The sequence below is a fragment of the Crinia signifera genome, chromosome 1, assembly GCF_055691185.1.
Source record: "Crinia signifera chromosome 1, ASM5569118v1, whole genome shotgun sequence".
Lineage (NCBI taxonomy): Eukaryota > Metazoa > Chordata > Amphibia > Anura > Myobatrachidae > Crinia > Crinia signifera.
Genome location: NC_139217.1, coordinates 172634054 through 172659983, shown reverse-complemented (window position 1 = coordinate 172659983; position 25930 = coordinate 172634054). Strand labels below are relative to the sequence as shown.

General features: G+C 42.1%; 1 protein-coding gene across 1 annotated transcript in view; it reads right to left on the bottom strand.

Moving 5' to 3' along the window:
- Nucleotides 1–25930, bottom strand: part of DNAH6 (dynein axonemal heavy chain 6) — a 270855-nt gene that overhangs the window by 4421 nt on the left and 240504 nt on the right. Inside the window, 8 exon segments of the mRNA XM_083177142.1 lie at nt 787–938; nt 5723–5795; nt 7163–7348; nt 11572–11699; nt 15288–15417; nt 17309–17430; nt 21389–21508; nt 23231–23369. Of these exon segments, the coding sequence (XP_083033268.1) occupies nt 787–938; nt 5723–5795; nt 7163–7348; nt 11572–11699; nt 15288–15417; nt 17309–17430; nt 21389–21508; nt 23231–23369 (1050 nt within the window).

Here is a 25930-nt window from a genome sequence, read left to right as displayed (position 1 = left end):
CTCAGATGGGATGTTGCTATGGGCAACAAATCAGAATTCATTTCTTATTTATTTAGCACCTTCGCGAAGATAATAGATAGTATCTGATTGGTTGCCCATAGCAACATCCCAAGTGAACTATAACTCCCATCTTAGTAATTTTCCCCCTGAGTGTCTATGACATTGGATGCTTCCTTTCTGCACATTATTGGGGTGATTCTGTAAGGCTCGGTAAGCAGCGAAAATCGCTGCGTACCAAGCACTTAGACGCTGCCCGGCAAACGGCATCAATCGTGCTATCAATCGTGCTATCAATCGTGTACATATTTAATTGATATTTTTTAATTTTTATAATAAATGTATATAGATATCAATTGCAGACCTCCTCAATTACGCATTCTATTTTTATTAATCATGCACAACTTAGACGGAAATGATTTCCATTTTCCTAGAACGTGTAAGTGTAGCAGGTGCAAGAGGAAAACACCATATTAAAAATAGATCTTTCTGGGTTGAGAACTGGAAAACACTATGTGAAATGTAACATAAATCAAATGGAACAGACCATATAAGTAAAATGTAATGAAAATGACAACAAAAAGCACACAGAATCAGTGACCCTAGATAATGAATGTGGAACTGCAGGGAAGCTGCCTTCTGCTGTGTATTATGGCTGGTAGATGTGCGCTATTCAAAGATTGGTCAAAAAGACCATCTGTCATATCAATCCCATGTCTACTATCTGCACATCAGGATGACAGCAATTTGGCCATGATACAATACTTAAGCCATTCATTTTAATATTACCAGTTTGTCCATAGATATTTCTTCCCCAAACTTCATGGTTTTCATTGCCTCAATGACTGCTGCTTGATCTCGATATTGCGGTAGGATGTTGAAATGGAAGCTAAGTTCATCTATTGGCAAATTGTATTTTCGAGCATGGTTTTGAAGGGTACCTAAAAACATGTATTTTACATAAAGTTTTAAGCATTGTATTGCATTGTAGTATAGCTGTACATTTTAGAAAGCATCAGCACCTTCCAGGCCTCGACAGATGTTTCATGCAATGATACAATTAAAAACACAATGCAGTAAAAAATTCCTGAGGCAAAGGATAAAGGGAAAGAAGGGGGCACTGGAACCATCTCTGGCACATGTGGCACTTATCAACTTGAAATGGACTCCTTATCAGCATACAACTAAGCAAGGGTGGAATTTATTTAGGGGTTGCAGGACTCCCAGTAAATATTTGAAAACTGTGTTGCAACCCCCAGTGAGCCCTGGTCTCCAGTTCGGCTCCTGACACTTGACTTCGTCCCAGTATATGGCTCAGCCCCTTGCTCTATGCTCCACCCCTCAATGAGTATGAACACACAGGGATCAGGAGATAGAGTTGGATGTGTAGTGGCTACCAACTGCAAGGACTTCATTCTCATCATCTGACACAGGGTTGCAGTCTCAGTGAGGGAACTCTATCTCCTGTAGGACTGTCAGTCCAGAGTGCGATTAGCAGTAAGAGCATCCAGCAGGAAACCTACACTGGGTTAAATCATTGCCCATAATGTAAATTTAGGTGCTGCAGACTGTGCAGCCCTAGAAACGGGATGCGGTCATCTATTAGAATGAACTTAGGTCTACAGTCATTAGGTCGACCCCACTAGGTCGACTGGCAGGAAGGTCGACCTGACTTAAGGTCGACATGGGCCAAGGTCAACATGACTTAAGGTCGAATTTGCATAAAGGTCGACATGAGGAAGGTCGACTGGTCATAAGGTCGACATGGGGTTTTTCACTGTTTTTTGAGCCGACATGTGCCGACAGGCGGTATTTCATGCCCTACCATCCACTAGGGCGTGGAGGAGGTTATTAAAGCTGTGGCGAGCGAAGCGAGCCACCGTGCCCGAAGCATTGCGAGCGAAGCGAGCTATGCGAGGGTCCGATTCTCATTGCCAACTGTGTCCATGTCGACTGTGTCGACATTCGGATAAAAAAACAGTGAAAAACCCATGTCGACCTTATGACCAGTCGACCTTCCTCATGTCGACCTTTATGCAAATTCGATCTTAAGTCATGTCGACCTTGGCCCATGTCGACCTTAAATCAGGTCGACCTTCCTGCCAGTCGACCTAGTGGGGTCGACCTAATGACTGTAGACCTAAGTTCATTCTGATAGATGTACCGATTCCCTAGAAACTATATTACTGCAGTTGCGTTGATTTAGTTCAAGGTTTGCTCACATGGATATTAATTGTAGATTATCAGTACGTGATATACCAGGTGCAAGTACGTGATATACCAGGTGCAACCTGCAGTGGTGAGACAAATACAGCCCCCCTTAAATCTAAAGGTAGGAACTGCCACTGCTGGCAAGGCACAAAACGTTTCCCATTTAAAGTGGAGTGTACTATGAGATCGAATCCACACCAATTTGTAGCTGTGGGTTCTTCCATACACCAGTGAATGAGCCATAAAAAGCCATTTCTGCCCCAACTCTTCATTTAAGTATCTTGGTCCTCAAATGTGCCTAATTTAGCCTTCCTATACAAAGAAATCCTTCACTCTGACGAACTCCTGGCATTCACCAGTGTAATCCTTGCTCTTGTGCACCATCTTTCTGAGTAAACATATAAGCTTTGGACGAATCTAGGTGCACCTGCGCAGACCGAGGCGTTTTATGTATGAATCCCAATGATTTTTCATTGATTATACTTTTTATTTGTGTAACTACTGCAGATGAATTACTGTAGATTAATGTTCAAATACACATACCATTGAACTAAACTGGCCACTTACTCTTACTTACTTGCATTCTGATTGGTGGATAAATATTCACCAATTACTGAGCTATTGCTGTTGCATTGTAATGTGTTTATGTGTTTACATGCTCACAGTGACCAAGCAGATCTTAAGGTGCCCACAGACGCTACAATTGTACTGTGCTATGCGTTTTTGTCTGTACAATGGTTCTATACAATTTTTCTTCCAGCTTGCTATGCAATGTGCACTTGGATGCATGTGATGTGATGTGATGAACCCATGTTTGTAATGTTACATTTCAGATGTAGTCTAAAAAGTACGTGCAGCACGTACTTTTTTAGACATACAATATCGGGCTCCCGGGAACGCGCATCGCATCGCACAAGCCCATAAACACCATCCAATAATTGTACATAAGATGCAATTTGTGCTTAAAAAGTACAAAACGCATTCGATAATTGATGCGTCTGTGGGCACCTTTACTCTTCTGTCTGCCTCATTTCAGCCACCTGACACCTCTATACAGTTTGTGGTCCAGACTGCAGCCTTTGGTTCCGTCAATGCCTGGCTGCTTGACCAATTCAATCTGCATAACAAATACCAATTTATCTAGCTCTACAGATGATTCAGCGATGTTTTTCACAATGAATAGTGACTGCTCACAGCTTATGCCCCTTTCCCACTGCAGCCTTAAAACGGTATATTGCCGATTTTTGAGGGCAAAATACCGTTTAAGGCTGCAGTGGGAAAGCGCCAGAGTTGAAATACCGTTTAAAGTTAAACGGTATTTCAACCCGTTTTCAAAGCAGTGTTTTAAACGGTAATCTACCGTTTAAGAGGCAATGGGAATGCATCTTAAACGGTATTCTTAATGTAAACAGGCTACAATTTAAGCGATTGGTTGTTGCCTGTGTTGTGACACTCCCCACAACCCTGAAAAGCCCATTAAAGTCACAGGCACTCATTTGTGCTGTAAAAACGTTTTGAAGAGCTAAAACGTTTTACCTGCAATGGGAATGGTACTTAAATGGTATTTAAAACTGTAATCTGCTGCTGTGGGAATGCTAAATACCGTTTAAGATTACCTGTAACTTAAAACGGGTTTGCAGTGGGAAAGCAGCATTAGACTGTACTATCCTGAGCAAGGCAGCAAGAGATTGTTAAATGTTTTTTAAGCAATTGCAGTGCTCGTCATTCTGCTGCATTTCAATCTAGTATTGCTCGTCTCATTGTAGTGAATAAATTATGATGCTAGCAAGACTGCAGAGGAGTTTAAGATACAACTGATCCTACACTTGCTATTTTCAAAACTCCTCTGCCCTAATATATTCACTGCAATGAGCCGGCCAGCTAGAATGTATAATTGTGGATCAGACAGCTGATTCTCCCATTGCATGGTGCAATTAAATGAATAGCTACAAGAGATGGCATGTAGCTGGTTACTTACAATGGCCATAAATGGGGCATGGCACCCATATATACGGAGACTTATAACATGGTTATCTTATTGCCAGTCAAAGAATTGAGCGAACTTAAGGCCCCCATACACTATGCGATTTTGGGACGATTTCATCCGATTTCGGCACTTTGTGCCGATAATCGGGTGAAATCGGCCCAAAATCGTAGGTGTGTGATATCTGATCCGATCCGATGCGCGGTCCCGTGCGAATCGGACCGGATCAGGGAGGTCGGACGGTCTGTACATACGATCACGTCCGACCTCCCTGTATGCATATGCCTGCCACCTGACAGGCATATGCATGCAGACACCGGGGCAGCGGGTCCCTGAGCACCGGCGAGTGCTGCTGACTGACCTGGCCGGGCGGTGGTGGGGGCGGGCGGCGGGTGCGGTGAGCGCTGCTGACCTGGCCGGGCAGTGTACTTACACATAGCAGCAGCGGGGACGGGCAGCGCAGTGGCGGCTATTATATTTTTAAAATACTTGTCAAATGACCGGCCGCTCTCTGATTGGCCGGAGAGCTCTCAGCCAATCAGAGAGCGGCTGGTCATTTGACAAGTATTTTAAAAATATAATAGCCGCCACTGCGCTGCCCGTCCCCGCTGCTGCTATGTGTAAGTACACTGCCCGACCAGGTCAGCAGCGCTCACCGCACCCACCGCCCGCCCCCACCACCGCTGGCCGCCCGCCCCCACCACCGCTGGCCGCCAGCCCCCACCACTGCTGGCCGCCGCTGCCCGCCCCCACCACCACCGCCGCCGCTGCCCGCCCCCACTACTCCTCACCGCCCTGCAGCTCCCTGGTTTTTTTTTTACATGGGATAAATCGCATGCGATTTATCCCATGTAAAAAATGGCACATCAAGTGCCAAATTGTATGTGAGCCTCCCGGGGAGCTGCCGGGCGGCTCGCAGGTAAATTGGGTCCGACTTGTCCCTAGGACAAGTCGGCCTAATGTATGGGGGCCTTTAGAGTGAATTTAAAATCAGCATTCACAAGCTAATAGAGAGAAGTAATCTTTTAAAATCAAATGACAGCAATATATTCAATAAAAACCAGGTTATACTTACCCACTTCAAATCTGAGGACACAGCAGAGACTAAGAATAATGAAAATGTACTCTGACCCCAGTGAAGCACATTTCAAAAAATAAGCATACACATGCTATAGAATGATTATAAGTCACCTTACAATGTGTTTTAAAGGATGCAAAATATTTTTTTACTAAATGAGAGTTAAAACATTAATGTGTAAGTATTACATAGCTAACTATGATTAGATGAGTATTAACGGTATTGCATAAAATCTTGTGGAAATTATGGGTGTATTAGGGCATATCGCAAGATATGTTCTTTGATGTTCTGTTCTAAATCAAACCTATATATATGTACATCCCTGATGGTATCCTGTGAGTAAGCAAAGTAATTAACTGGCTGCATTCTCGTTAGCTGACAGGAAGACAGGACATATATAAAATAAATAAATAATAATAATTAAAAATTAGTTTAGGACATATAGATATTACCTGTGAGAAAACCTTGAGGAAAAAAGAAACCAGAAATCCAGAAAGACTTTGGCTGACCCATTCGAATCCATGCCTTAAATAAAATAAACAATATTGCATAATATTATTACATTTAAATATTAGTAGAAATTGATGTTTTGGAGCAATTCAAAGTATATCATTGGTAAAGGTAAAAAAATGTAATGATTAATGATGATAAGGAAAAATGATTAATGATAAGGAAAAATTGAAAAATAAATAGCTTTCTTTTCATCAGTGTTTACTAGAGAGGAATAAATTGTGGGAATATCACAAAACAATACAAATGATAACATTCTCTTACTTAATACTTGTTTAACTGAGGAAGAAGTTTGTAAGCGACAATGCAAAATTAAGATAACTAAATCTATACGGCCAGATGGCATACACTCTAGGCTCTAATGGACCTTAGCTCAGAAATAGCTAGGCCATTATACTTAGTTTACGAAGATTCAATTTTATCAGGCTTGGTACCAGGGACTGGTGAGGAAGCCGGATGCACAAACCTTCCGGGGAAACGCGTTGAGCTAATACAATCCTGGCATTCTGACACCATCCTGCTGAACCGGTGACCTGTCCGACCTACACACAGATGTCCCTCGCCACTCAACTGGACCAATCGCATTTGGGATAACAGCTTGATCCCTAATTATTACAGCAAACTAAGAGGAATTTGTACAAGTGGGAACCTTGAGTCCTTGAAAACATAGGACAATTTAGGACATTTCCAGTCACCCATCTGGACATATCTCAAGACCAGACCACCCAGGATGGTAACATTCATTGTCAGTTTCTAAATGCCACCCAGCCCTAATATCCCGGTGATATACTTTTTAAGCTTTAAAATTGGACATTCAACCAATTGATTCACACCTTTTATCTAATATATATGTTTCATTTATATTGTGTTTTATATGTTATTAAATTTGTTATATTTTTGAGAACCGTCTGATTCAATTATTGGTATAGCCAGCGCTGACACTCTTCTTTTCTTAATTTTTTTAAACCTATTGGGGTTTGACAACCCCGTGTCAGCTGCTGTTTGGTTGCGCACCACGCACACACTCTTTTTCCTCAGTAATGTGTGTGTGTGTGTGTGTGTGTATATGTGTATAGTTTTCAAAAAAGGAGTGTCCATTACTTTCCAAATATTTTTTCTAGAAAACACTATTGCAACAATAAAGTGCTCAGAGACAAAGATGGAGAAAGACAATCAACATTTCCACACATTAACACCGTTGTGTTTGGAATTTTTTTTAAATAAATCACTGTAAATAAGGCTGCTTCTACATTATACTGTACAATAATCAAACCAAATAAATAGAAAGCGAGAGAGAGAGAGAGAGAGAGAGAGAGAGAGAGAGAGAGAGAGAGAGAGAGAGAAAGCTCCCCATCAGGGCTGGACAGTATGTCAATGCTTACATCTATAAATGATGTCCTCAGTAACAGATCTTTAACCCATGATCCCAAGGGTTTTAGAGATGGATAAGCAGCATCAGCCCACAATGTGGGAACCTGATTGTTCAGGAAGCTTTTGTATATTCTTTCCATTTCCTCAGACATGACCACAAAACCAGCAATAGCCTTATTAAGTGTCTCTAGAGAGTTCTGTGGGAGAAAACAAATGCATAATACTTAGCATGTGGGATATTCACATTTCATTTAGCAGATCTAAAGCAACAAAACATTTAAAACCTTGTTTTAAATATTTATGATCAAAGATTTCAGAAAAACATGATTTTAATTTAGAATTTTATAGCACTGATTTTGATGTAAACAAAACTCTCTCATAATGAGTCAGATGCTGGCACAAACTGTGCACAAAGCAATGTTCATGTAGCTGAGTAATGATTTGCAACTGTGCATACACAAATATTCAGAAAACCTCTACACGCTGCAATTGAGTCAGACAGTACCAGAAGTTACACAACACTTTTGTTGGTAAGCTGCTCAATCAGAGGTGTGTCACTCAGGTGCCAAAAGGGAGGGGTAATATTGTCTAGGAAAAACCCTAACACTAACCCTAACACTTTATTAACACTTATTCTTTCCTATAACATTGTATATATTTTGTATTTTAATCACACCTTCACTTCCCTACATAGCACTTATGTGCTTCTTATTAACCCCTACTAATTTTCATGTGTGTGCTGCCCTGGTGTACTCAGCCTGTGTCGGCATGTTGGGGGCCCACACCCCAGACCCATACCATGTATTAGGGACCCCCAGTGACAGAGATGCCTTGACGTACGGCCTGGGGGCTTAGCCCTATATCTGCAGATATATGCATCCAAGATCTCTGTATTATCTGATGATTATGTAGTTATGTTTCACTCAGTGTGCAATTGGGATACCAAATGATTTTTTCCAGTACCAGAAGTTAGGCGGCAAGTGACGGGCATTCCTGGGCAAATGATTGGGAGTGGAGTGGAAGTGAGAGGAAAAAGTCTGTCTCATGTACACGTTATTAGAATGTTGTGAGCATCTTTGTGAAAGTGGTTACATTCCCAGAACCACAACCACTGCCACCAGAGGCCAGACTCCGGCAGAGCAAAGAACCTGCCATAGACAGGAGCAAGTGTCTGGAGCAAGCAATTATGCGCATATATTAGCATGCTAACAATCACCAGTGGTGTTATGGGGCCTACCAGGCGTTAAAGTGGAGGGGGGAATGGGGTGGAACGCCACCTCTAATGGTGAAGTGGAACTAGTTCAACCTTCGTCTTGGCCCTGCACAGTAATTCTAACAGAAAAGCATTATAGTTTGCAAGTGGATGCCAAAAACCCTACCATTGGCCCTGGATCTGCCAAATAGAGGGAGGGTAATGGGGAGGAATTAAGTGGTCAAGGAAAATGACCAACTCTCCAGGACCGCTTTACTCCCTGGGGTCTACACACATAGTGAGTGTGCAGAGCGATCGCTTAGTACACATCGCTGCTCAGCACACACACACACCGCGATGTGTAGCGCTGTGTGCTGAGCGAGCTGTCAGCACCAGTGTTCTCCAGTGAGAGGACACTGGCGATGATATTTATGGTCCCTGCTCATTCTTTATTCTACCGGCAATAGCGCCACGCACCGCTATCGGGGGCCCCTACACACACAGCGATGTAAGGTCAATTGCTATGTGTGTAGGCCCCATTACAGCGTACAAAGATGGGGGAAAGTGGGAGTTTCAGCACTTGCACATTCGTCCCTATGCAGGTGGAGCATGAAACTAGAATTTGCAGAACCGTCTACTTCTGAATCAGGCCCGCATTGTTGTACAAATAATAGCACAGAACATTGTCAACAGCTTTCCTCAGTCTAATACATTTTTGGGAGTTATAATTGGTAATACTAATAATACAATGATGCGGGCATAGTTCAATTCAATGTGGAGTTTATTTGAGAGTGACAGCATGACACACTGGTGGCACAGCACCATCTGTGTACAGCATCCAGGCAGGCATGCCACGCTGTTATACTCCCAATCAGGCGCACATTGGACTTTATTCAGATCTGATCACAGTACAAATTTGTTTGGAAAATGGGCAAAACCATCTGCACTGCAGGTGAGGCAGATGTAACATGTATAGAGAGAGTTAAATTTGTGTGAGTTATTTTGTTTCTGTGCAGGGTAAATAGTGGCTGCGTTATTTTTACACTGCAATTTAGATTTCAGTTTCAACACACCCCACCCAAATTTAGCTCTCTCTGCACATGTTACATCTGCCCCACCTGCAGTGCACATGGTTTTGCCCATTTTCCAAACAAATTTGTACTGCAATCAGATCTGAATAGGGGCCATTGTCTCCACAGCACAGGGTATCTTACTCATCAAGCTGTTTTTCCCAAGTAAGCTTGTGGAGTCTAAAAATTACAAATGCCAAAATATATGGTCATTGCCAGTGTGATGAGTAGTTTGTAAGGGTAGCTTGCAATCAAAACAAAAATGAATAGCACCAATTCTTAATCAGGTAAGTTACGGTAGATTCAACTTAAGAAAAATGAGGCCACAAGTAGTGCAGAGAGTCCACTTTTAACCTCCTTAGTACTATCCATTTCCATACCAGTAATGCCATTGAAACTGCTTATAGGTAGAAACCCATGTATAGGTACACAGAGCTGGGCGGAGACCCCTTCATTGGTATCAGGGCAGTATTTTGTATGTGTCCATTTCAAATAATGTTATAGCTAATAAAGCATACTTGCCTACTTTTTCTAAAGCATTTTAGAGAGATTGTGAAAATAATACTTATGAGTTCAGCGTTAAAGTGCACATACAAAAAATGTACTTACATCCAAAAGAAACAAGCCCCTAAGCAGTTATAGTTTGACACATACAGATGTGTCCCCCTACATCGAGCCTCCTTGCACGTTAAAAAGCCCTTCTATTTGCACATGCATTGGCATGATTTGGTTGCGCTGAGCGGCTTTTTGTACCAATTTACCACTAAAATGCATCTTATTGGCATTGCTAATGCTATGCTTTGTAGAATTTCATATGTAGATATAGGGCCAAATGTAATTGGGTGTGAGAATCAGAAAGTGAGAGATTTTGGGAGAGTTTTCCTATTTTTTTAAAAGCGGCTATCAATTCAATGGCAAAATCAACCTGGTTTTTCAGTGTTTCAATGATTGCCGCTTTAAAAAATTGGGAAAACTCTCCCAACATCTTTTACTTTCTGCTTTTCACACCCTATTACATTTGGCCCACAGCCGCAGTTACACACAGAATATAGAAATGCTGTATATCATTTTAATCAGCATGCTCTGCATAGTGATGCAAATAAACTGATGGATCTCTTTGTGCATGGCGCATTGAGACTAGATGCTTGAGGACACATCAGTATATACTCTTCAGTGCCCTTGGGAATCCTTATTGGAAAATGTGTGTAGACATAGTGATAAATTTGCCTCATAACCAATGCAGGGAAATTATTCCATTCAGTTGCTTTACTAAAGAGGGTGCAAAGGATGCAACTGCTATGTGGCCCTGGGGCTTGGGAGGCCCGAGGGTCCAGTAGGCAAGCCCCTGCACCCTTTTGATCTTTTTTGTCCCAGTTTTTTTTTAAATGTTGACTACCCGCATGCTGTCCTGTGCCCTTCTTCAGCATCAGCAAGGAGCCAATCACTGAGGAGCAGTGAATATGGCACTGAAGAGCCTGGCGCCGGAGAACAGTACAGCCTGGCGCAAAAGACCATGGTGCCAGGGAGCAGGAGAGACCAGCACTGGGAATCAGAAGAGCCTGGCACCGGGAATCAATAAAGCCCGGAGGAAAGTCCGGAGCAGGTGAACCCCGTTTGAAAAGGGCCTGTAACAGGGGAGCCCAGTACCTTTCACTGGTGAGTGCACTGGGAGACCTGCATCTGCCAAGAGGAAGCCAGTCAGAACCCTTCAAACTTATGCTCCCCCTCCCCTCCTCCCCCCTCTTCTTTTCTCCCCTTACAATCTTATCTCCACCTTCTCCCCTCTCATCTTCACCCCCTCCTCTTCCAACATCCCCTCTCCTCTCCCCCCCTCCCCTCTCCTTTTCATCCATCTCCTCTTGCCCCATGCCCTCTCTCCCTCCCCTCTCCTTTACCCCGTCTTTATCCTTCTCCTTTCTTCCCTTCCCCCACACTTCCCCCCACCCCTCTAATCTACCCCTACTCCTCATTTCCACTAACCTCCCACATCCCCTCTCTCTTAATCTCTCTCCCCCATCCCATCTCTTTTCTATTTTTTGTTTGCTCACCATCCCCTTTTCTCCCTCATTTCTTTTTTCCCCTCCATATTTTTTTTTATCCCAAGGAAAAAAATGCTTGATGGAGTAAGGTGCAATCATACATGATTCAATTAACTTACCTTAAGTACTTTGAGAAGATTATTAAATCTGTCCACTTCCTGTCCAAGTACAGTTGTCAGCGAACTAACGCGTCCTTTAGCATCTTTGGTGAACAACATTTCTGATGCAGCCTCCATATCCAATTTTTCTAAATATGCAAAGTACAAATAAACGATTAGCTCAATCACATAACTGATTCATAAATTACACAATGGAAGATGGATGTCTGGGACCAGTGCAAGGTATTACAGCTCCCTAGTCAATAATTTAGCCTACCATCATTCAAATATCCTCACAAGTGACATTATAGTGTTGTGCTTTGTTTTTTGCTGCTGCTGACTGCTCTACATTAGAAATGTAGACAGTGATCAGACAGCAATCAGCAATCTAAAGCTGCATAAAAACTGGGTATTTTTGCCCAGTGTGTATGCCGAGCGATATAATGAAAATCACTGGTCGATAAATCGCTCAGTGCATACACACTGAACAATTTTCACGTGGCCCACTTTCCATAGCAGGGGACAGGCTGATGGCGATGATGCCGGAGCACACATCAGCTCTCACTATTTATTGCACACTCATAAACACTAGACCATTTCGAACTCAAAGTAGCTAAAATCTGTCAGGAGCCGCGTGACCGGCTCCCTCCCTCAGCCAGCGGCTCCCGCAGTGTGCCAGCGGTTGCTAGGCGGCCGGGATGTCGCAGGACTTCTAGTCCCGAACATCCGGCCGCCGTCTCCCCCGCTGCCTCCTCTGCCGCAGCAGTTGCCTAGGCGACGCCATGCAGCTGCGGGCAGTCGGGGAAATTAGTTAAAGCTGCCGCCTAATTAATCTTTGGGCTGTGCCTGGTGGTGATTGTTTGGGGCTCCTTTTTAAACCATCCTAGGGTGTCAAACAGGCGCCTGTTATAGAGTTCTGGTTGGAGGCTTTGTGGCTACTCTGTTGGTCAGTCCGGTACTGCTACTTAACCTCTTGCTGTCAGGCTCCTAAGGTTGCCCTTGGTTACTACTGCCTGCTGGTCTCCTCACTTACTGAACACAAGTACCATCTACTTATTTCTCACTCATCATTTGTGGCTATAAGATTAGTGAGTGTTTAGTTACTCTCAGCTGTCCACGTTAAGACTGTCCCCCAGCCTGGGGGCCTGCTAAGGCTGTAGCAAAAAGCCACATATTCCAGTCTTTGTATATACCTTATTTATAGTTTGTGTCTCACCCCTTCAGTTCTTGTGTATGTATATCACCCCTACCAGCACAGGCTCTATAGGTATTATTTGCTTTAGACTGTTAGGGTATGTGTGCTAGAGTGTACACATCCTTGTTCATTCATTCCTCTCCTTGCCTTTCCCTGCACCGTCTCCTAGTGTCCTCGTTTAGGGTACTGTAGGTATAGCATAGTTCCTTCCCTACTGCCTCTCACTGGTAGCTCACCTGGGTCTCCAAGGGTTAAGCCTACACTGTCACCTGTCGACGTAAGTCCTGGCGGCATACTAGTACCGGTAGACGCACTAAGTCTTAAGGGAACAGGGCTGTTATAGGCAAGAAGGCTCACTGGTGTGCTCTGTAGGCTTAGACCAGGGTTTCCTGGGTGACTGCCCAGAAGACTCGTCAGTGGTTCATCAGCTGGCACCCGGTGCGCCCAGTCATCTGTGGACATTCGTCAGATAATCCTTCAACCCTCCTGCTGGTTGTCTATCAAGGAGATTCTGCTAGGCTCCTTGTCTCGCTTCCGGTGAGCATAACAAAAGCAGGAAAAGTAAACTACTTTCAGCTCAACAAAGCCCACTCTGTATGCACCTTTAGTTAGGCAGCATCTGATAAGTGTGGAGGCAGCAGCCACAGCTTGTACGTACCATTGCCACCAGTAGTGTTAAATTAAATAAGTATGTCAGTAGTTAATGAGAGATGAGCTAGGCATTTTGCTCCAAATGGCATAAACACTGTGTATATGAGGACACAACTGTATACTGTACTATATTTTGCTCCAAATGGCATAAACACTGTGTATATGAGGACACAACTGTATACTGTACTATACCATGGTATCGTGTTTATGTTATTATAGTAATTAATAATAGGAATTTAAAATCATCACAAAAATAGTTATTCAATCTAATATAATATAAGTACTTGAAAGAACAGTTGAATCCAGTGGTTCCCAAACGTGGTCCTCAAGCACTTTGACCATCCAGTTTTAAGAATAACCATGTGATTGAGCACAGTTGAATGACTTAATGGTTATGGTACTGTATAGCAGATCCACGGTGTCTAGATCGACAATAACATGGTCGGCCCCTAATGGTGGAATGTGTCTAGTTAGATGCCTAAAAATACTCTGCAGCATCTAGATGGACAGTAACAGATCGACGGAAACAAAAGGTAGTTTGGAATAATGTCGACAGTGACAAGGTCGACATGGCTTTTGAACTTTTTTTGTCTATGTCAACCAATGCCAGGCTTTGGGCATGGTGCCTCGCTCCGCTTGGCACACTATTTTATTCTCTCTCTCTATGTCCATGGTAAAGTATGAATGAGTTGGAAAAAACAACTTTTTGCTAACTTCGATCTTCAGTTAATGTCAATCTAGATGCTGCTGACTATTTTTAGATGTCTAACTAGACGCATTTGACCATTATTGGTTGACCACGTGATTGTTTATCTCGACATTGTCGTTCTTTTGACCTGATACGATTTGAGAACCATGTTTGGGAACTGCTGCAAGATGTATATAGCAGCGCTCCACAGCGGGTTTAACCTGGAAATTTAATGCAGCAATATTATTAAGCATTATTGTATGATATTAACGGAGTATTCAAATAGCGTCAGTAATTTACTACAGCAAATACATTTTCTGTGGACTTTTCAATTAGCACCGATGCCTGCACTGCTCGGGATTACTCTTCGCGTGGCCACAGCTGCAGGAGAAAAATAATCCCTCAACTGACAGTGTCATTCTCCAACATAATTAGGTGTAGGTTTATCATTGACTTGTCAGCGCAATTGGAGAATATTTAGTAGTTAACTACTACATGCACACAGTTTTTGAAAAACACCAGCACAACTGGAAGAAACCCACAAAACACAAGGAGAGCATATAAATGAATCAGAGAGGCCTTGGTGGGAGTCAAACCCAAAACCTCATTGTTGTGACACAGTAAGGTAAACCACTACAAAATGGGCCTCATTCTGATTTGAAAGTAAGGTAAAAAAAAACAAGTAACTTTGGTTTCGAACAAACCATGTTCCCATGCAAGGGGAGAAAATATATGTATATGTTTTCTGTGCAGAGTAAATAATGGCTCATTTTGATGTAGCTGACAAATATTAGACAGCTTTATTTTTACACTGTAGTAAAAAAGTTAAATTGGACACACCCTATCCAAAGCTAACTATTTCTCCACATATTGCATCTGCCCACCTGCAGTGCCACGTGTTTTGCCTAGGTGCACAGTTGCAGTACTTGCTATTTTTGCTGTACCTTCAAACCAGGACCAATATGAATACACTTGCGGCCTACTTGTGTGCAACTTTGAATACTGGGGGAAAACACATTTTGAGTCTTTCCATTCTAGAACAACCCTCTACCTTTCAACACCTGAGGGGCATTACTAATTTGATTCAGCAGCTTTCATTTTGTTTTAACTGTGAATTAGCCCCTACCTGTTGTATGTGTTGCATGCATAATAAAATCTATACATACAGACGATTAAGTTATATAAAAACAATACAAACATTACCTGGTAGCTTTGACAGGATTGAGGCAGCCAATTCACTCACAATTTCATCATTGCTTTTTCCTCCTCCCTGTGCTGTAGATCTTGGCTGCACATCTAATATGGTACTGATTAAAGTGCTTGTTTCCTTACGCTATATAGAGAAATAAATGTTTTAATTGTAAAAATATCCTAATTTTAAAAAAATATAGACATTGCTTCCCATTTTCTTACTACAAGATCTTTTCTAATGTCATGAAACCTCATTTGGTCACCATTTTTAGGGGCATAATGTACGTGACAAAGCTTAGTGAGAGCTAAAGTGGATGACCAATCAGCCCCTAACTGTCAGATTACAGGTTGTGTTTGAAAAATAGCAGTTAGGACATTATTGGATAATAATTGATCTGTCTCTCTTTCCAAATGTTGATACATATGTCCCTTAATCAGGTCATGCAGAGAGAAGTTTAATACTGCCACAGCTCCTTCCACTATTGTTCTATTGTCATTCCTATACTCTTGTGGGATGGTCTGGTGCTGTGGATTTAAATAACTCTACTTCATACATAACAAGAAGAATCATTCAAAGTGTATTATAATTTAGAAATGAAAAGGGGACTAAATGTACATATGAAGATCAGAAAAGTGATAAGAAGTCCTAAGGTCCCAAAGTTCTTCCCTGCAGGTAGGGCCATATTAACAATGAGATGAATGGAACTGCAGCTCCAGGCCTCCACATAAATACAGGCCCATCATCATGACAGCATGATGATCACCAGAGACACCAGCTGGACACATGATTGGCCATAAATTATAAAAAAATACATTTGTATGTTCCACACAAATTTGTAGATTTTGTTATACTTTTACTGTATGTATTTAGTGAGACATTGAGGCTTATAGTGTATGGATTCATAGTTATATTTTCACTGTGCATTGACTACCCAGACTTTGGGGGGTATTCAATCTTCGGGTCACGGCAGACGAGCTTGCTCGCCTGCTGTGACCCAGTCCCGTTCTCGGTCAGCTCGACCGAGAACATGCAGGCGGGATTCAATGTCCCGCCTGCAGCGGGACGAGAAGGGGGCGTGGCCGCGAGTTGCGGCTGGGAAGTGACGAGATGCAGCCGGCAGCTCGTCACTTCCCGGCTGTTCTCGGCAGAACGAGCCCGACAGCTAGAGATGTCGGGCTCGTTCTGCCAGGAAACCCTGTTCAATGCTGTCGGGGAAGACAGCATTGAATAGGGCCCGTCGAGCATCTCCCCCACGGGAGATGCTCGACGGCGATTGAATATCCCCCATAGAGTGGCCTCCGAAAGACAACACTGTATGCAGATGTCCTGGTCCACTGAACTATCGGCGGTGCAGCAAGGCTGGTCCCGGTCTCTCCCGCTGGCCTGGTGTTTTTGTGGACGTTCATTCCATCTCTGGCAAGCTGATTGCTTTTAACTTTAATGTATGTGAGATTTGTACACAAGTAAAATTGGTTTATACTTATGCTGATTCTGCGCTCCCTCTCCTTTCTCTTGCATATATCTATTGGGACATTGGAGCATTGGTCTAGCTCCTTGGAGATAGCAGCAGACATACATCTAAAATGACTTATTTTAAACAAGTGACTGTGCGCGGTTGGACTTCCATTATATATATATATATATTTTCTAGTGTCTGTGAGTCTGCAAGACACTGCCATCTGCTGGTAGGGAGTGAAACTACATATCTTTCTCACACATGCACAAACACAGAATATAGCAGACTAGCTTTCAAAGCTTTTGCTTCGAGCGGGCTTATTAGTTATTAATATTATAATAGCTATTCATAAGCTGTGTTTTAAATACTTAGTAGCAGATGTGATTTTGTATTGCAACATCTACAGTTCCAAGAAGAACAGCATTATCACTGGAAGACTGAAATACAATAGCAGCTACAGCTTATTATCTGTGTTTAACAGACTATTATGATTAAATCATTATATTTCTTTAAGCTGGAGTGGAATCCAATGCTTCACACAATGAAATTAGGGCATGTACCCTTAAGCATACAAACCTGGAAAGCTAAATTGGCATTTTCATGCATTCCAAATATTTCTGGATCATCAGTTAAAGGCAGATTTTCTATGTACTCCTTGTAATACTGCAGACTGTCAGCATCTGGACTGAAATATATACCTAAGTGTGTTTAAAAAACACATCTCATTAGTTTTTATACTCAAGATTTTGAATATAAATAAAAATACAGAATGAAGATCAAAGTTGTAAGAAAGCATGTACTGTAATTGATTTTAAATAAAATATACATACAAATATCCTAGTCTGAAAACAACTTTTCTGGATTGTGACTTCTAATTATCTATATTATCTATGATATGATTAAATTGAGAATATTTCAGAAAATTCACTTGTTTTTTTTTTTTTTTATATGTTGTTAATTCATCTTTAATTCATGTGTTATAGAACTGAGATACTGTTATGCTATTATTCTGGACATCCACCAATGCCCGCTTTACATTACCAAATGCCATACGGTACCATTCAGCTGCAACACTACAAATGAAATGCATTAACTTGACCAGTATGAATAATACATTTCTAAGAACTAGGTATTTTAGTTATGCACACTTCAAGGTCTTTGGGAGTTTGTAGCCCTTCAGGAGTTTAATATTTTATTGTACAATTTAATGTGTGTTATGAATACTTGTGAAGATCTAACAGAAATTATTTAAGATTTAACAGGGTGTCAACCTTTCCGAAAACAGCAATACCATTGTTAAAGGGCAAATGCAGTATCCTCATAGGGGTTCCCATGGACTCCAGGAAGAAACACCCATAGTAATCACGTTCAAAATATGGCAAGAATGTGGAACATACTCAGAATGAGAAACATTTGTAAAACAAAATAGGCATCTTAATATGCCTTTATCTGCTAAACATCTTTTAGTGTATGCAAGCAGGTTTTTAGCATATTCTCAATACTACCTGTCCGCTCCGCTTCCTAATGCCTTCTGAGGTCTAAGCATATTATCTGAGCTGGGATGAGGTCAGCAGGTCAACACTATCAAGGTCAAGAGTCAATAGTTCGACCATTATTGGTCAACGGGCCATACATAGGTCACCACATGAAAAATGTCGACATACCTTAGGTCGACATTGTCAAAGGTAAACACAAGCAATAGGACGGCATTGGCAGGGTTGACATGAAAAAGGTCGACTAGAGTTTTTCACATTTTTGTTTTGTGTTATTTTTTCTAGAAACAGCTTCATCGTGCCTTCTGGTTTGCTGCGGTCATGTGACTTCCATCTCCAATCGTACGGCATTCTGGTATTATTACCTTATCATTAACATTGATCACCCGTAGCCTAACAACCCCCCCCCCCCCCCCACACAGCATAAAGTAACCCTAACCCTCCCAATCTAACCTAATACCTGAATTGCCAAGGGTGATGCATAAAGTGATCCATCCTTTTAATGTCAACTTAACATTTACAGAGCATCCTGCTTTACAGAGTGGGGTTGGGGTCTTAATAAGCTGAGAAAATGGCAGTGTACAGTGAGTGTGAAAAGAGAGAAGGAAATGAGATCCTTAGGTGGATACTTTCTAGTATTTGTTGAGGTGATACAGGAATGCATAAGATGGATCATAGCACTGTACGGCATTATTGAGAGACCACCACCTATACTGTATGAGTAGTTTAACATTAATTCTATATCTTATAACTCAAAGCCAGGTGACAGCAATGTTGATTGGCACCACCAGCAGCCATCTATGTATGGAGGGACAGAGCCTGTGATGTTTTGAATCTAGTGATGGCCACAAACAATGATAGCAACCGGAGCTTGCGGAACGTTAGCCAATCAGTTGTCAATTAGCAACTCCTGAATGGCATCCGGTCCATGAGCTCCGAACTGCCATAAGCAAATACAAAATACTGCTGGTGGCTCTGTGACTCCAAGGTTGTCTGCTGGTGGTCCTGGTCAACACTGCTACCACCCTGGTCCCCTCTCAATACAAGGTGTGTGTTTGTGTTTGTGCGTATGGGACTGGTTATGGGGCAGTGTGTGTGTGTCTATTGGACAGTGTGTGGGTTGTTGTGGAGGGGGGGGGGGGTTAACTATTTTGTCTTCCCCACAATTTCTAATGACAGCCCTGTTTATAGGCAACAAAGGGTTTAAATAGCAAGGAATTCAAAGCTTATTTTTTCTTAAATGAACAATAACTGAAGAGTATAAGGGTTATAAATAAGTATCATGTCAATAAATTATACAAGTCCAATGTGTGTCACTGAGAACGGTAGTTGAGCATCTATACAATAAAATTGGTGATTTACAGTGCTCAAAAACAATTAATAGTGCAGCCACCAAAGCAAAATAAACAATATTATTGTCCTCAAAGTCACAATGTTCCAAAGACAGATTGTTTGGCATCTATGCCTAGACGGTTACCACTGATTTATTTCATATAATAGAAATCCCTGTTTTTACCTGTGATACAAGTGACTCTTAACCTCACAAAAGAGCCTCCTATTTCCTTTACAGGACATTATGATAGATGGACCACTCTGAAGTGCCAGTCCAGTGCAGATTAAAGTGAATCCTATTATTGTATGTGATAAGGTCATTTGAAAACCTGGGTTGTAGTAAATAAAAAATAAAAAAAATACAATATCTAGCCCTCAGTTTGATTTATGTATTCCATAGTCACTGGGGCTTCAAAGTTAATAAATTGATGCACAAGTATTGGTGATGAGGTTTACAGAAATCATTAGCACACTGCACCTGAAAGTCACATAGCGGGAACTTCTCTTATTATATGTACACATTTTAGTGTTGGATTGGGGATAGTGAAAATTAAAAGAAGCAGTGCACACCAGCAAACGTTTTGAAACATGCGAGCAAAGCAGACAATAAACAATGGGCCTGATTCAGACCTGATTGCTGCTGTGCAAAATTGCAGAGAACTGCAATCATATAGTCACCACCCAGACAGAGTGAAAACCTGTTCTCTGCAAGTCTGTGAATGGCTTGAGAAAATATCGCCGATCGCCAGCCAGTCTGGGACAGAGACAGGCTGATCGAGGCCGTAGCTGATGTCAAACACCCTCCCTGAAAACGCTTGGGCGTGCCTACAGTTCTACAGCTACGCCCAGGAAACATCAGGTTACTACCTACAAATGTCAACTTCCTGACAGTCAAGTTGCGAGGGGATTACGAAAAAAGTAATAGCTGTTTATTTTGTCACTTTTGGCCTAACGTATGTGCACATCAATCCATACACATGCACAGAATATATTCTAAGCATAAAATGTCAAAATAAAGCTCCTAAATAGATTTATACATTTTTTGGACCTAGACGCCCTGGTGGGGTATATAAGAAAGAAGTTACAGTTTTTTTTTGTCACTATGCATGATACAGTTAACACTGCAAGTATAACCCTAATACCCCTTTCACACCAGAGCCGGCCAAACCCGGGAATTTAGGCTGGTGTGAAAGGTTCCTGGGCCAAATTCCTGGGTAAATTTGCCAGGATTTGAACCCTACTAGCTAGCAGGGTTGCTCCCGCGACCAGCCCGGGTTCTGGCTGGTGTGAAAGGGCCAACCCAGCTTCCCAGCTTCTACTCACCGCAGTCATTCTGTGGTTTCAGGAGATGGCGGCAGCCAGGGTGCCGGACCCAGGGGATCACGTCCATGAGGGGGTGGTGCGGGTGCCAGTTTGGGAGGTCAGGCCTGGGGGGGGGTTCCGGTCAGGGGATCCGGCCTGTAGCTGCTGGTGGAGAGCGCGGCACCGGGTGGAAAGCGCTGAGTCCTCCAGTCTGCTCCCCTCTCATCGCCGGAGGAAGCCGCCAGGTGACTAAAAGGGTATAGTTCCACCCTGAGCCAATCCCTGGCCGACCCCACCAGCATAATCCCACTCACCCCTCCTCCCCCCCACCTGCCCCCTCACACCAAAAAATGCAGGGGCACTATTCCCAGGTAAGTCCCTGCATTTTCTGGTGTGAAAGGGGTATGAATGATTTGCTATTTCTTCAGCTACACTTTAACTTGTTCTTAGCACATTTGTTATTATATTTTTACAATATACATAAAACTGTGATAAATGTTCATGTCATAATAGTTTCCATTTTGGTTACCTGAGCTAGAATAAAGGTAGTTGTCTTCAAGGGTCTCTGGAGAGAAGAATCTTCTTAGAATTGTTCTCAAACATCTCTGGTCCCATGCATCAGTTACTCTACCTCCATATGTAATATCCCCTGTAAGACAGTATCATGCTTCAGTTCCACTGCCATATGCTTTTTAATGGTAATCCCTCACAGCTTGACATATGCATTATTTGCACAAATACTCAGAGGACCTATATGGTGCAGAACTGTGCCACATTAAAAGCCTGCAACTCTGCAGGTGCTACACATAAAATATTTGTACAGTATTTGTCTTTCTGGAAGTTAACTTTCATTTTATCTTATGATGTTGTCTGACATGTTAATTCCAACTACAGCATTGGCTGGCATACTGTATCTATAAATGGTGTTAGGTGTATGGTATGAACAGGCCCTGGGTCCAAGGGGCCCACACTGCACTTTGCACCCATAATTATATTAACCTTTCTTGAGTCCTACATTGGCCAGTGATGCAGAACAGCAGAAATCACTGGGAAAATGGGACGGTGCCACAAAGCTAGAATCTACTACACTGCCATAGAGGAAGGAGCCCACACAAAGCCTGCACACAGGCTCTCTTGTCTCCTAGACCAACTTTAGCCTACAATATAAGGTCATACGTGGGTGTACCTGTGTGTTGGGCACAGACTAGCCAGGGGGCTGGACTAACCTAGGGGATCTCTGTCTATCCGTGATCCCAGGCCTACCAAAGATGTGGAGCCATATCCCCAATATGGTGTGGTCAAAATTCCTGCTATATGTAAAGTGAGCTTAGTTATCTACAAAGATGGTGCACCCCACACATTCGGCCAGGCTCCCAGTACTTGACCCTTTCAGCTCTCCCAGCAGCACTCACTTTGATCACTTTGATAGGAAGACATTACCAAAGCACACTGCATTCAGTAAAAAAAATATATATTCAGTACAATTCTTTTTGGTATAAGCTAAGTGACATCAGCTTTGTTTCTTATTCCAATACACCATTTAATTTAATTGTCAGGAGGGTAACCTGATAGAGTATACAGAAACTCAGATGAAGAGCACTTTATCATGAATGCAGAAGGTAAGTAAGTCAGATAAGGCATAAAAGTTTAAACAGATGATGTCACTTTTAATGTATTTATTGAAACTGGGCCTTAAGTTTCTTATTCACCCACATATGTCAATCTCACATTATTGAACACAATACTGACTAATGATCAGGAGCTTCATCATCATCATTATTGCCTTGGCTCACGCGCCCCTAGTAAAGCGCATGCCCGCCAACCCGGAAGCCGGCGCTGCAGGGAGACTCCTGCAGAAACCGGGGGAACACGCCGCCCAACCTGCCACTGCCCGGAGCCCTGATGCCGCCTGGACCCTGCTGCTGGATGGGGATCCTGCTGCCTTCCCCCAGCGCTGCCGCCCCCACACTCCACGGCCCCGGACCCGGTAAGAGACTCCCGTGGTCTGGGAGGTTGTGACAATACTTCAGTAATAGTAACCTGCAGGAAAAGTATTATTGGGAAAATAGAGAAACACAATGCTAAAAATAAAGTAAGATAAATAGGTAATTGTGCAGGCGTGTATTGCATAACTAGTTATACACATGCCTTATTTTCTATGTAAGTTATGTATGTTTTCTCATTATTTAGACAGCTTTGATTTATCTATTATTAAATCAGCCATTGAAATCTGCAGCTTTTAAAATAAACATTTAGCTTTACCAACAGGAGCCAATAAGCAAATTAAAACGTTTAAAATGACGACTTCAGGCACTTGCAGTTGCATGCCATGGCATATATGGGCTGCCTGCAGTGGCGCTTTGCAGTGTACCTGTTATGTAGGTAAGCGCATCCCATGGGATTCTCCCTTCCTGGCAGTACAGGTTCAAATTAAGCAATGCGCACTCTCTGTCACTGTCAGTGAATTCATAGCAGATGTTCCATCCAAGAGGTCCAAACTTTTTCCTCTCCTTAAAATGAAATTATTATACACTTTACATATGAATGCAAAAGCAATGTACAAGTATTTGGTCACATGTAGACTTTTATTTTGCATACAGTACTACTACTCTATGATAATATTTGTGTTACATTAAACAAAGCACAGCTACAATGCAGTACTTTCTGCTGTGGCAGTCCTGATGGATTCATATTAAATATAGAAGCACTTTATGAAATAATTCTCCCATGTGTGCATAACCAGCACCCCCCCCCCCCCCATATTTAGCCTAAAACCATGCACCATGCACTATAAACACAAGTATGTGTAAACAGATTGACATACATTTTCAAAGCAATATATGCATTTTTTATAGATTCAGAATTTAAAGTGTCCAAATACTACCACTTTAAAGACTGGTCTTACAAGAAATAAAAGCTAATGTTTACCAAACTAATTTGTGTGCATGGCTTAGAAATGACCCAGTGGTGGCTATCCACCAATCAAAGTGCTGAAAGTCATTTACTAGAAGAAAGTATGAGGAGAGACATTGCATGACCACAAGAGGGGCAAGCAGTGACATATTTATAACGGGTTCAATGCATACCTCCCAACTGTCCTGATTTCACGGGAACTGTCCGGGTTTTTTTTTTAGATGGTCCCGTGTCCTGCCCAGGGCCGGCCCGCTGCAGCAAGGAGTTTTAGTTTGGAGTCCCCCTGTCACCCGTTGCTCTGCTTGTGCGCATGTGGCCATGCCCTTACTGTGACAAAACGGGGATGTAGCTTCACAGGAGTGATGCAATTTGTAGGCCATGCCCCCCTGCCACCAGGCAACCATTGGCATGCTCGGGGGTCCCGTCTGGCATGCTTCTAAAGTTGTGAGGTATAGCAATGTGTGCGGTGCACACAGGCCCCCCGAGTCTCCCTTCGGAGTCCCATGATGAAGGCAGATGCGCTGCAGGAATTGCCCTGAAAATGGCCACTGCTCCATTTTTGGGAGTTTTGCGCATCAGCAGTCGAGCATCAAGGCTCTATTGCTCAGACTCTATTGTGCTGTGTGTCAGGGTGCTGCAGTCGTCAGAGAGGAGGGGGCCCTAATGGAGGAGGCTGCACATGCACATCCACTTCTCTTAAAGCTCCCCTGGGGGCAAGATATGAATTTTTTTAACTTGGTTCCCATGAATTGGTAGTTAGGAGCCCGGTGCATTGCTTTGCCCAGGGCCAACAATTCTAATAAGATAGCCCTGGTTATAAGATAGTATAAATCCTAGTACTCTGGTATCTTCTTATTGAGAGAAAGTTCACATAGGCACAGTAATTAAAACTTGCCATTTAATATAAAAAGAGAAACGCACCCACCCTTATAAGAAGAAAACTATTTTGGGTTTGCATTGAAAAAAAAGCAGCATGCTAACCCATGAGGGTAGCCTCTTAGTAGGCCTCCAAGTGGCCTATAAAGGCTGGAACCATGTTTGAAACTTTTAGGAATTTTATTTTGCATACTGTTTTAAATTGTATATTATTGTGAAACCAGAAGGTTTATGGGTGAATACTACACAGTATTCATCAAGAGATAACACAAACCTATGGCCAGGTAGAGTCCAGCCCTGTGGTGCTTTCCCTATACCCATCTTTTCTAGCCTCTGTCTTACTAACAGAAGACAGTTTGGGTAACCGCTACCCAAAATCAGATTAGGGGCGCACAATCAGGTCACACCTTGACAAAGGGGCGTTGCCCCGAAACGTTGGTTTGCTGAATATAAAGTTCTAAGAAAGACCTACGAGTGCTAGTCTTCTTTTCTAGCCTATAGATATATACATATATCTATATATATATATATATATACTGTGTATATCAAATATATGTATGTATAGTGTCTGTGTCTTTAAAACACTGCCATCTGTTGGCAGGGAGTGAAACTACATCTCTCTCTCTCTCTCTCTCTCTATATATATATATATATATATATATATATATATATATATATATATATATATAGGAAGTACTTCCAACAATAGAAAGGTACAGGTAGAAATATATTATTTAATGTTAAACATTAGCAACACTGTTAAAATGTATGTATATTATTTGACACATAAAGCCTGTCTACTGCAGAATCTAAGTATATGAGATGGTGTCTTAACAGATGTGTGATAAAAAGAATATCCACATGTCCTATAGAAACACAAAATCAAACACATCATATAAAATTGCACTGACAATGACTGCAGTTACACAAAGTTGTATTCAACAGCACACTATTTCCTGCGCCCAACGCTACAATAATGTTATATTATATAGGTCAATGGTATATAGTCATGATTTAATGCTGTTAACAATAATAGTACTACAGTACTACTACTACTAATAATAATAATACTTCATTATTAAATTTTCTTCAACAAAACATAATGGCATGCCATGGATGTAGGGCCTCGGCTTACAATTGAAGTATTTAACCTTTGGTATAATTTATGCTAACATATTTCAATATATGTTCCACTATGCGCTCACCTTCTAACAGAAATTCTGCATGTGTGCAGAGATCTGTCTTTTAATGCACCCTGTGTGGTACTGAGTGATGGGGTTAT